General features: G+C 42.1%; 1 protein-coding gene across 1 annotated transcript; it reads right to left on the reverse strand.

Moving 5' to 3' along the window:
• Nucleotides 1–250: 250 nt before the first annotated feature.
• Nucleotides 251–12,019, reverse strand: snapc3 (small nuclear RNA activating complex, polypeptide 3). The gene is made up of 9 exons (XM_084318170.1): nt 11,849–12,019; nt 11,370–11,453; nt 11,165–11,246; nt 10,355–10,459; nt 9,164–9,313; nt 8,050–8,132; nt 3,471–3,629; nt 1,640–1,747; nt 251–851 (listed from the first exon to the last, which is right to left on the reverse strand). The coding sequence occupies exons 1-9, from the start codon at nt 11,893–11,895 to the stop codon at nt 704–706; spliced, it is 966 nt and encodes a 321-aa protein (XP_084174296.1). The 5' UTR covers nt 11,896–12,019; the 3' UTR covers nt 251–703.
• Nucleotides 12,020–12,454: the final 435 nt, after the last annotated feature.

The raw sequence follows: 12,454 nt of genomic DNA on the forward strand, positions 1-12,454 counted from the left end.
CATCAAAGGATATTCAGGTTTGTTGAGAACGTGAAAGTGGGGGGGGGGGGTCTTGGTCCCTCCCCTCTACTGGGCCTGGCTCAATTAATTCAAGGGACCCATGTCGCTGGGGGCCCGGCTCTGCACGCATCGGCCTGGGATATAGGGGAGTTCTACGGGCTTGACTCAGAGGGGGGGGGGGGGGGGGGGGGGTATCGGGGGAGGGGGGCCATCGTTTCCACGGTTTGACCCGGGAGACTGGGGTCTTGTATGTTGTGGGGTCGTTGTGCGTGGGGTGGGGTACCTTCCCTCTCCTCTACTGAGCCTGGCCCAATTAAATTCAAGGGACCCGTGTCGCTGAGTGCTCGGCCCCGCGTGGGACGGACCTGGGATGTGGGGGAGCCCTATTTCTGGGGGTTGATGGCGGGAGGTCCCTCTTATGGGGGTCTGGGAGGCTGAACGCAGCCATATTCAAGGGGCCCATTCATGTTAGTGCATTGTTGTGTTATGGATGTCATTGTAAGTATTGTCTAAGTGTTGTTTGTCTATAAATGTTAATAAAAATTTAAGTAAAAAATAAATAATAAGAGAAAGTGCACCTCTCCCTTTATGTGAATATCTCTCCTTCAAGAGCATCAATCAACAACGTGATGCTGTTCTTCCTTCTCTCATTCGTCATCCTCGGTCGGCCTCCATCTGTCTAGTTAGTATGAAAGCCCATGGTTTAATTGAACGCACCAGGGTCCACATAAGGAAAGGCTAAGAAGTTTCCCAGCTTCTTGTTGTCGTTGTCGTAGTGCAGCATCCGGAAGCACTTGTCACAGAAGAGAGACGGGTCACTTGGAGCAAACTTGTCATTTGTAGTCACCCATCTGGAGTTACAGGGGAAGAGTCAAGAGTTTGAGAAATGTTCCCATCGCAACCCCCGCCCTCTTGTCTTGATCCTCCAATCACAACCGTTGCTTCCCTAGCAACCGTTGTGATTGGAGGATCAATAAAAGAAGGCAAGGTTTGAGATAGGTCCATTGCTACCAGCCTGTTGCAATGCTAGTGTTAGTCAACAGGGTGTGAAACCATTGCTCTCAGAAATCACATAGAAGTCCCTTCGAACAGAACTATTATTCAGCCATGGACGTATATATGGAAACGGTTATGAGCAACGTTGAGAGCAATAGTGTCATTGACCTGCACTGGTATTGCAAAACAGGAGAGTGGCACTGATTCCTGACACAAAAAGCAAAAAACAAATAATCGTAAGAAACACAATTCGGATTAGTGATCAATATGGTCAACTCCTGGATTAGTGATCAATAAGGTAAGGACCTGGAATAGTCAATCACTAAGTTGTTCACAATTGACAGACCAAAGTTATCATATTAATATATAATTTATCATATTATCAGATCACTTGGCAGACAGATAACTTGGCAGAGAGATGACTCATCAGTCTGCTCTCGTTAGCCTATATTTGATCCACCAGGTCAACTCAGTTGTGACGATCTTGAGGCCAGTGTGGTCGAAACATCCATTAAATAAATGGTAATAGGAGCATTCTGACAAGTCATCCAGACCCTGTTCATTCTTCTCTTCCGTCCTACACCTTAAACATTGTATCAAGGATGTACTGTAGGCGGTCTAACATTTATTCCAGTTGACACACCTGGCGATGTAGATGTGGCAAACGAAGCACTTGCGGGTGGTGATCCTGTGCTTGTGGATGAGAAGTGGATAAAGTTTGGTGTCCAGGCAGTCGTCCTTGTGGGCCAGTCTACAGACCAAGAGCAAGAGAGTGTCATCAGAAACATGTCTTTGAATGGAGATCTGATGAATCAGTCTCACACGTTTTCTACTCAACTAAAGGCTGCTTTTATTCATGGTTACTCTGCTTAAAACAAGGAACAACCAGCCCAACTGTATTTTAAGATTTTTTTTTTTTTTTTTTGCGTTTTATCGCTTTATTTCTACTGGGCAGTCCAGTAGATAGAGATAGAGGAGGAATAGGAGACAGAGTGGGGGGAAGACATTCGGCAAATAACGACGGGTTCGGGAATCGAACCCGGGTCGGCCGTGTCGCGGCTGAGTGCGCTATGTGGTTCGCCACTGGGGCGCCCGCCCAACTGTATTTTAACAAGATACAAATAGAGACCAGTTGATTCACCCGCTGATCTGCAGAGCCTCAAGGAAACCGCACTTAAGCTCTTTCCCCCCGTGTCTGGAAACAGTCAAATCCTGGATACAATGATGTCTCTCATTTAAAAAAGCCTATTACTAAATGGGTTCTATTCAAATTACATTTATGAAATAGGATCAGTGGTAAAACGTGGTGGTTTACGACGCCACCAAATATAATGTAAACGGAACTAAAAGCTCTTGTACCACAGATTCCTTTATCCTTTCAGGTTACATTTCAACCTTCTTCACATTTTGGTCAGAAGTAATTTTTGACTTGGGTTTGCAAAACGCATGGAAGTGAATGGAGAGTGGAACACATGGAAGTGAATGGAGAGTGAAACATGGAAGTGAATGGAGAGTGGAACACATGGAAGTGAATGGAGAGTGAAACACATGGAAGTGAATGGAGAGTGAAACACATGGAAGTGATGGAGAGTGAAACATGGAAGTGAATGGAGAGTGAAACACATGGAAGTGAATGGAGAGTTGGGGGGGAAAGGAGATCTGAGATGGGGAGACAGTGGCTCAGGAGGTAGAGCAGTCGTCTGGCAATCCGGAGGAGCAAGACACTTAACCCCTAATTGCTCCCGATGAGCAGGTTGGCACCTTGCATGGTTGCCTCCGCCGTCGGTGTGTGAATGAATGGATAATATGCGAGTAACAAATTGTAAAGCACTTTGGATAAAAGCGCTATATAAAAAAAGCAGCCATTTAACAGAAGCTACTACTGGTTAAAGTGAGTGGCAGTATATGGACTTACATCGGAGCAGGGCACATATACAGTTAAACAGAGTTAGGGCTGTATTTGCATGGATCAAGGCACTACTGCACAGACACAAGTTCAGGACATGTGTGAACTTCATTTTTGGTAATTAATTTACCAGAGACGCTTGAGTACCAGTGGACCAGTTGTTAAACCGGTTGGATCAAGAGGAATACATTATTAGAAGGCATGGTTGGAGACAATATTCCATTCAAACTGGGTTGAAATGTATAGGCTCAGGAGAATTTCAGCAGGTCAGTGTTCCTAAAGCCCCAAATAGCAGCACAAAGCCCCAGCATTTGCGCTTAAGACACGGTCTGGGCAGACGGAGGCATAATCCGCCCTGCAGGTGCGCCACCCCCCCCCTATCTTGACGGAAGCATTTTCCTTTTGAGACACAAAATAACAACAAACAAAATCGAAAGAAGCCAATTCACCAACACAAGGAGACTATGCCGCCCTTGTACCAAAAGGAAAATAGAAACAGGCTTGGTGATGAAGAAGAATTACCAAGTGACTGAACAATCATTATCCTCCAGAAAAGACCAGCTCTCACCTGACATCTGTGACGATGATGATGTGCTCACAGTCTCCTTGGTGACAGTAGAGGTAAGGAAAGCCCACCTTCAATTTCAGATCCGCAAGACGCACATCCACCATGTTGCTCTGAGTGTAAGTGGGGAAGTTGCGACTCTTTGCCCACTCCATGGTGGTCCTGCGCAGAGGAAACACATCTGTCAAGTCACCACTAAATACTAGGGATGAAGCGGTTACGGCTTTTAACTCATTCAGCGCCAGTCACAATGATAGTCGTGTTAACTCGCCATCGCTTAAGCGCCAGACCAGAGTATAGTCGGGTTTTAATCGTTATTTATTTTATTAGCGATATCCATTCATTTTCATCCATCCAGCCTGATGTTATCGTTGGGAATGGGTCTGAGCTCGTAAAAGGGCAAATACCGCCCCCTACGCCTTCCAGCGGGTATTGAACTCCACTGGGACTGGTGTCGTTTCTTTTCTGGGACAATCCAAGCTGTGCGGGCGGGGTTTAAATACAGGAGGTAACCTGTTTCAACAATACATCTGCACGGACCTCCGCGCCCAGTACGACATGCGACATGGCTTTGTTTTGCCATTAACCCCTTCACTGCCGCACTACCAAACGGTTAACCCTTTCACTGCGACAATACACAGAAGATTAACCGGCGACCGTCGGTTGTGTGATAGTAAAGGGTTAACCTTCTGTCGTGTGGCAGTGAAAGGGTTAAAACATGGTGGAATGCAGACTAAGAGGACTACGTGCATATTTTGGTTTTTAAGTGTGAGGAAAACTCCAAAAGATATATATTTTTAAAATGTTCAGCACATTTTAACAATACCGCGATAATACTGATAACCATGATCATTTTGGTCACATAACTATGATCGATATGACATTTTCATACCGTTACATCTCTAGCTAATCTGTTGATATGTTTTTATTATTTTACTGAAATGACTGAATCCATCTCAAGTTAAGTACTTAAGTTCATCAGTAAGAGTCTGAACCTGGATTTGTTGAGAAAGAGTGCAGCCTTGTGACACAATGGAGTGCATTAATAACCCTAACACCAGAGTATGAATGAGGCTGTATGATTTTCATAATATTTATGAAAGAAGAAATTGATAACTAGTATGCCAGTATTATGCCAGTTAGAATAGAATAGACTTTTAATTGTCATTGCACAGTATACAACGAAATTTCGGGGGAGCTCCCACAGACCGTAGTACAATATATACATACATGAAACACATAACACATATAACACTGTACATAACAGAATATTTTAAATAATAAAGTGCATGATGAGTGGTAACAGCGATTATCAAGTCCAGGTAAGTGCATGGTGCACATGAGGGGACAGTCAATGAGCGTTTAGGTACCTTGTGTATAACATTAACTGTTACTCATAGTAAATACCGTATATTCAGATTAAAGATTTTAGTGCCTATTATTTGTAACGTATAATATAACCGATACGGCACAGACCCTCGTCTGCACATTTGTTTACACCGTTTATTTTTCTCGTATTTTTATATTCAGTTAATTATATTGTTTACATCTATTCTTCTCATATTTATTCAGATCCAATTGTATTGCCTATATTTATGTCTTTCTACTATTACCCTGCCCATACCTCTACCCCCATGCTGCTATATAAAATGAATATCTTATCTTATGAGGAATACATCTTAGTTTCACTACCAACCCCTAATGGTTGAGCCAAGAAGCCAAGGTTAATTAATGACATTGTAGATATGTGATGACATAAATTAAAATGTACTCTCTAATATCATTTCTAAATTTTTTAAATAAATCTCAGGTTGAGAGTATATAAATTTGACATATAACACCTGTCCACCTGATATTTACTAGCTTTTAATAGCTATATTTACTGATACTATATTGAAAGACACCAATCCTAAATAAATACTTTAAAATAAATGTGCAGTTTTTTGTAGAAAAATCATACTGTAGCCCCATCTAGTGGTTCATTTTTGCATTTTGATTAAATCTTCCATTGTGCCGACTGCCCCTTAACTGTCACCTAGGTGCCGTTTTGCACTCGCAGCACTTTGGCCTCGTTTTTAAGGCGGTCCAATGCTTTTATGCCAATGAACCAATACATTGCTTGAAAGCTAAGATTGTCACCGTTCGATTGATACCCTACTCAAGGTATTAGGTGCTCGCATAAAATAATTTTTTTTTAATCTTTTCCCCCCCTCCTTTTTCCTCCGTTTTTCTCTTATCCCAATGTTAGTCGTTATGCCAATTCCCAATCCCCTTCCTGGTCGCTGTGCACCTACCCCCTACAGTCGGTCTGGAAGAGTGGAGGCTATCTCATGCTTCCTCCGACATATGTGTAGCCAATCAACCGCTTCTTTTCACCTGGCAGTGCGGACTCTTAAGGCCTCTACATGCTACAGCAAATTCAAAGCAACTTCGACACAACATCGACAAAGCAACGGTGTTGCAGACACTCTACCTTTATGCTTCTGCAAAATCAACGCGCAGCCTATGTAACATTGTACCCCGTATGTAGCTAGGTTCCCTAGATGACGCTTCCCTTCTCAACCAACCCATTGATAAAAGCAGAAAAATAAGCATAATTTTTACTTCCGGGCGGGGGGTTTCAAAATAAAAGAGCGAGTCTAAAAGCACCGTAAATACGTTTATTTTTTACAATATCTAACGTTACACGAACCTAAACTAATCTAAAGTTAGTTTAGGTTCGTGTTAACGTTAGATAATGTACAAAATAAACGTATTTCCGGTGCTTTTAGTCGTCGCTCTTTTATTTTGAAATTCCCAGACCGGAAGTATTATAGTGTCTTTTGCTAGCAGCTTAACTTTTGTCAGCCGGTTCTTTGCTTTTTAACGTAACTTCATTAGTTTCCAATGGAGAGGAGAGAAAGACCGGCTCACATGCAGCTCAAACTACCTATTGGAATAAATTAATTGATTGATGTTTAACTTGTCCCTGTGTCTGTCCAGTCATTTCGACTAGCAAAAGTTGTATTTAACGTTAAAGTTACCTCAGGATACCATTGTATTTAGTTGGTTAGCTATGTAGCTAATGTGGATAGCATTTTGTATAGCACCAATGCTAGCTGGCTGGCTACAGCTTTATTTACTAAATTATGGAGGCCTTTTTATCGTCAAGGTAAGAGAGGATTTGTCATGATCAACTGAAGGCGTATGCTATGGAACAATATGTGCTTGGGTTTTCAGAAAAAGGCCAGCTATGTGACGCTAATTATTTAGCATCAACGCTGGCTGGCTACAACAATGGCGGATGGTATTCTCTGCGAGACCTTATTATTCTATGACAGCCCCGCCCCCATTCGCTAACCAACCAATCACTGCTACGCAATATCAACGCAACGGTTGTTTAGGTTAGATTTTGGAGACATGTACGCAGATTCCTCGCAACACAGTCTACAAGACCCTAAACAACAACCGCGCTGAAATCGCGCTGATGTTGTGTTGAAGTTGCTTTGAAGTTGCTGTAGCATGTAGAGGCCTTCACTGAGAGGGTGTAACGTGTGGAAGGATCACACTACCCCCCGTAGATCCTTTCCTCGCTGAGCAGGCGCCCCGACCGAACTGTAGGAGTCACTGTTTACAACGACCAGGACCCACCCACCAGCTTTCCCACCCCTAACACTGCCAATTGTGTTAGTATGAACGACCAGCCAAGCTGGTAGCAATGCCGAGAGCTGGGCTCGAACCCAGCATCTCCTGCACTGGTGGCGAGCGCCTTGCCCACTGCACCACTTAGCCGCCCTAAAAGAAATAATTTTAACAATATATATTTCTTTTTTATCCACTTTTTCTCCCCATTTTAAATTGTTCTCCCATCCCAATTTCGTATTTCCAATTCTTCCCTCCCCTGTCTTGAACGTTGCTAGACTATGCCTCCCACTGGTTGGCTGTAGTGAGGATAGAGGCCTTGCATCACGTGTCCCCTCCGGTACACGAGGAGGCAGCCTGTCGCATCTTTTCACCACAGCAGCTCGAACTCTCAGTGGCGAGGAGTAACGCGTGGGAGGCTCACGCTGCCCCCGATACTTCCTGTTTCCGGCGTCACCCAACAGACCTGTAGGAGTCGCTGTCCACAAAGTCCAATCCCCACCCACCGGCTTTCCCACCCTCTAACACTGCCAATTGTGTTAGCATGACGGCCGGCCAAGCCGGTAGCAACGCCGAGAGCTGGGCTCGATACCAGCATCTCCTGCGTTGGTGGCGAGCGCCTTGCCCACTGCGCCACTAAGCCGCCCTTAACAATATATATTTTAAATGTATATAAAACTCAACTACAGGAGGACCTTAAAGCAACATAGAGGGAGTGTACTGTACAACTCCTGTATACCGACTGTATGTACACCTACTGTACAGCTACTGTACACCTACTGTATGTACACCTACTGTAGACCGTGAGATGTTGCCCCCGCTGTGCTGCCAGCGCAGGCATGAGGCTGAAAGCAGAGCCCCATAACAAGACAAGGTGGGAATTACCTGTGGTGCAATATTAGGTTCAGGAGAGGATGAACACTTCGAATGATCAAACTGTCAGTCATGAGTCAAAACTTACGAACTGATGTCCTGACACTCTGCATATCGCATGTCATTGTAGAAGACTCCTTCAATGAAGAAGAAAGCCGATTTGTAGTGATCCTACAACACAATACAAAGAAATTGATATATTTATTTATTTATTATCTATATTCAATTCAATCTTTATTTATACTCGATAATACACTGAGTAATTAAACTCATTTACAGTGCCGTCGAGATGTTACATACACAAGTGTCACAGTGTGTTCATAAATATAAAGACATCAGACAATCAGAATATTACAGTCACAAAATTGGCACGTGGCAAAATTATAATATTAATAATTATTCATTAAATATAAACAGTTTATTTTCTTTGGATTTCCGGATGACAGGGATATATTTGACCATATAGTGTGCCAATGCAGACCTGAGGAAGTATTAATATGTCTCTTCCAGAGTCTGTGAAGTGGCAGTGGTTTACACGAGCCCTCTGGTATGAGGTCAGATATAATACTATTGTTTTTATCTTTGGTGCCAAGCATCAAATGAAGGGGGCGAGTTTCCAAACCAGTGCCTGATGGACACCTTGAGCAGCATCGCTGCAAGGCAACTGTAGATAGAGAAAGTAAGAAGTGCCGGGAGGTGAGAACCTCTGTAAATCATGGACTTCACTGAGACCTTGTTGCCCTACAATGTCTTGAACACCTTTGTTGCCCCACTGTGGAAAGAACATTGGCTTCCCATCTATCAACAGAGAGTAGTCATGAAAGATTGGAGATTGACGAAAGAATTTGTTGAAAATGTTGGCACATTTCTGGAATTTATACCACACAGTGAAAATGTATGATATAATTGTTATTTAATAGAGATATGACCATAAATCCAATACTGATCTGATCTCTCAAAAAAAGATGGGTTTAATAATGTATCGTAATAGAATGAAATGAATTGTTTCTGCCAAGTCCGTACATAAGGAAATGAAACGAAGGCGTTTTCAGATCACATATAACAAACAGGCAAATGAAAACTGAAACAACATGGCATAATTAACATTTCTATGCCAAGTGTTGCCGCATGGTGGCAAGGTGGATTTCAAATACTGCTTTAATTCAAATGACAACTGTATTTGGGCCTGTGTGTGTGGTCACCTTGTTGATGTAATCTGGAGCCAAGTCAGGCGTGTGGCTGAACTCTCCACACACTTGCAAATCACTGAAACAGCAAATGGCATCCCTCAGGTCAGTCAGCCCATGGGAGCCCATCAACAACAATGTCATGTGGGGCTTGATGAGTCTCAGCTGTGGAGGGAAACGGACGCAAACAAGTCACTGCTTCTGATGAGCATTTCATATTTAAAAGAGACCTATTGTGAAAATGGCCTTTTCCTGTGTTTCGCATTGTTTTTACAGAATTAAGGGTCGTCTCAACAGAGAAAATGTTAAATGATGTGCATTGTGCCTTTTCAGCAGTTCAGCTGTGACAAGTCAAGAACCCTCCCTCTTGAAACAAATTGCAACCACAATCGAAAAGTTAGTAACACTTTGTATGCGTGTGTGACATTGTGGAAACATTTGTACAAAATGGCACTCGCTCATATGCATATCCCTTTTCTAGCCAAAGTTGAACCTAAAATGCATTCGACAAGCATTTTAATGGTAAGTCTGATATGCTACCCATATAAAGTAGATCTAAAAAGTATATTTGATCTGCACCGGCGTCTAGTGTGACAGTTTGATGTGAAGGGTACAGGCTTGTTCACCACTGCGAGAAGGTGCACGAGCGGCTCACTCGTTACAGGCTAAGAAACAGCCCATTGAGAACAGGACTGAAATAAATGGTTATAGAGGCTGCTAGAATGCATAATCAGAGTGGGCTTTGTTCATAAAAAAAAATTCAGACATGTTTAGGGGACCTATAGACCTGTTCGCCGTATACATCAGACTCAGTGTGCGCGTGAATTACCGGGGCAGAAAGGAACGTAATCCTGGTCAGAACAACAGGGCAGACCTACAATATATTTGCATTTGTTAGCCATGCTAGCGATCTAAACAACCAATCCATGCCAAAGCTAGATATGTAAAAGGTGAAAGACTGACACTCACAGCCATGCTGATTTGGCTAAATGACATCGAGCTGTTTTCGTTTGAAACTACTTTTAGTCAGGGGAGTGCCATGGTTTGTCCATAGAGCCCTGTTGTATTTATTTTTGGCACGTGACTCAGTTGGTATTTCTGATTTCGAACACAGTATGTTTGTAAACAGCGAACACTGAACAGGTCCATTAACTTGTTGAGAAGGACTCAAATATGTCCCCTTTAAACATAAAAGACTCCACTCACTCTATCAAAAAAGGCTGGATAGTAGGTGTTGATGCTGAGTATGATCTCCCCCTCAGGCACCATGTCCTCTGGGTTCTCTGGAATCTTGCCAGCAGATAAGCTCTCCTGCAAAGAACAACAACTAAGCATGACATCAGACATCCATTTATTTAGGTGCATGGAAGGTCTTGCTGCATGCGTTTGGTCGGTGCCTTGTGTAACATAGCATGGGTTAAAGGCAACAACAATACCAATGTACAGTTTCTACGTCAAATGTATATACTCTCTTTTCTGGACTCTTTTTGTATCACAAACAGTACTGTATTTGCAAATCTGGTATGTTATAAATGTATAGATGTAGCAGTACTGTCTATCTGTATGTCGTGTGTGTCATATGTTATGATGAATTGAAAATGGGGGACCCTGATGTAAACAAGACGAAAGTCTTTCTCTGGTCTGCATCCCCTTAACAATTGTATGTATTGAGCTGTACTGTACTGTGACCTCTTTTTTTACTTCTAATTTTTACTATGTCTTTATTTCATACTTATCTTGTCATGCACAGTCTCTGGAGCGCAACAGTAAGAAGCATTTTGTACAAAAGTATTCTGTACTTCTGTATGACAACTATTAAAGAAACTTGAAACTTGTACTGTACCCATTCTGCACTCTGTTAATAAAGTTTTCAATCAATCAATGCTGCCAATCACTTTTGAGAATGAGGTGCTTGCTTGGGGGGGTAATGTCATAACAGACATATATGCATGCCTGGTTGATTCTTTCTTCCCCGTTTCATTGTCTACTCTACAGAGGAGTCGAGAGATTACCTACCAGTTCATCCACGAAGAGGTCATGTCTATTAATCTTGGTAATTTGTAGAGACTGTTTGTAATCTTGTCTCTTCCGCCTTTGTCTATTGAAAGATAATAATTCATCGTGTTATACAATTGCTATATATCATGACTTGTTTTTCAGACGTGTGCTGTTGGTTCAATATTATACATCAATGACTGTAAAAGTTGAACAACTGCCATACATTAGTGTTTTAAGAGTAGAGTCTTGGGGCACAAGGTCTGTGTTAGGGGGCTGGTCTTCAGGGTGGCAGCGAAGTGAATCAATGCTGGAAGAAATATAAAATAAAATCTTAATTTATTTGCAACACAAAATGTAATAATATAAATGTACAACCGCAGAATGTACAGTTTCTACATCAAATGTATATACTCTCTGGACTCTTTTTGTATCAGAAACAGTACTGTATTTGCAAATCTGGTATGTCATAAATGTATAGATGATGTAGCAGTACTGTCTATCTGTATGTCATGTTATGATGAATTGGAAATGGGGGACCCTGATGTAAACAAGACGAAAGTCTTTCTCTGGTCTGCATCCCCTTAACAATTGTATGTAGGCTATTGAGCTGTACTGTACTGTGCCCATTCTGCAATCTGTTAATAAAGTTTTCAAACTTTTCAATCAATCAATCAATCAGAATGTAATATAACAACAAAATACCTGCAGACGGCTTTCAGTTCATCCATAGTCTCCGTAGCGAGACCCATTTCCTTTGCAAAGTCTGCATCAAATGTGTCCTCTTCCTGATAAGAGTAATTCGATGCACTCAGTCTGCCCAACCACACATTTCTAAATGAGCCTAGGTGGAATGCGTTACTGTTAACCTCTTTATAGTCATAATCTGGGATGTGTGAGTCGCTCCGTGAGCTGCTGGATGCCATCTTTCGTTCGAATCACGTGGTGTGGAATCTGTTGTGTTTTTCTTCTTCTTTTTCTCTCCGTTTAATGGCGGGTCACACAGTCAGTTGTTGTATACCGCCACCTGCTGAGCGAGATGTACAGTTACTCATTTGCTAAAGGTGCATTTTTTTTTTAATGTATAACCATTATATATATATATATATTTTTTTACAATACATCCACATTCCACAGAGCTTTTAGAAAGGTGCAAAATAACAAAGTATTGATTTTCTCTCCCACCAAATTATTGATTATTTAATTTATCATAAAAAAGAATGTTGCATACATGATATAAACATGACATTTGCCACAATGATAGATATTGTTTTATTGGTGTTCCAAGGCATCAGAACAAACATCACATCA

This window comes from Notolepis coatsorum (genome assembly GCF_963971535.1).
Source record: "Notolepis coatsorum genome assembly, chromosome: 7".
In the NCBI taxonomy this organism is placed as follows: Eukaryota; Metazoa; Chordata; class Actinopteri; order Aulopiformes; family Paralepididae; genus Notolepis; species Notolepis coatsorum.

Coding starts and splice junctions, on each gene's coding strand:
- snapc3 (XM_084318170.1), bottom strand. CDS start 11,895: ATGGGTCTCGCTACGGAGACTATGGATGAACTGAAAGCCGTCTGCAG. Junction 10,460..11,164: donor ACCTCTTCGTGGATGAACTG/GTAGGTAATCTC, acceptor TGTTCTTTGCAG/GAGAGCTTATCTGCTGGCAA. Junction 8,133..9,163: donor CTCCAGATTACATCAACAAG/GTGACCACACAC, acceptor ATTGTGTTGTAG/GATCACTACAAATCGGCTTT.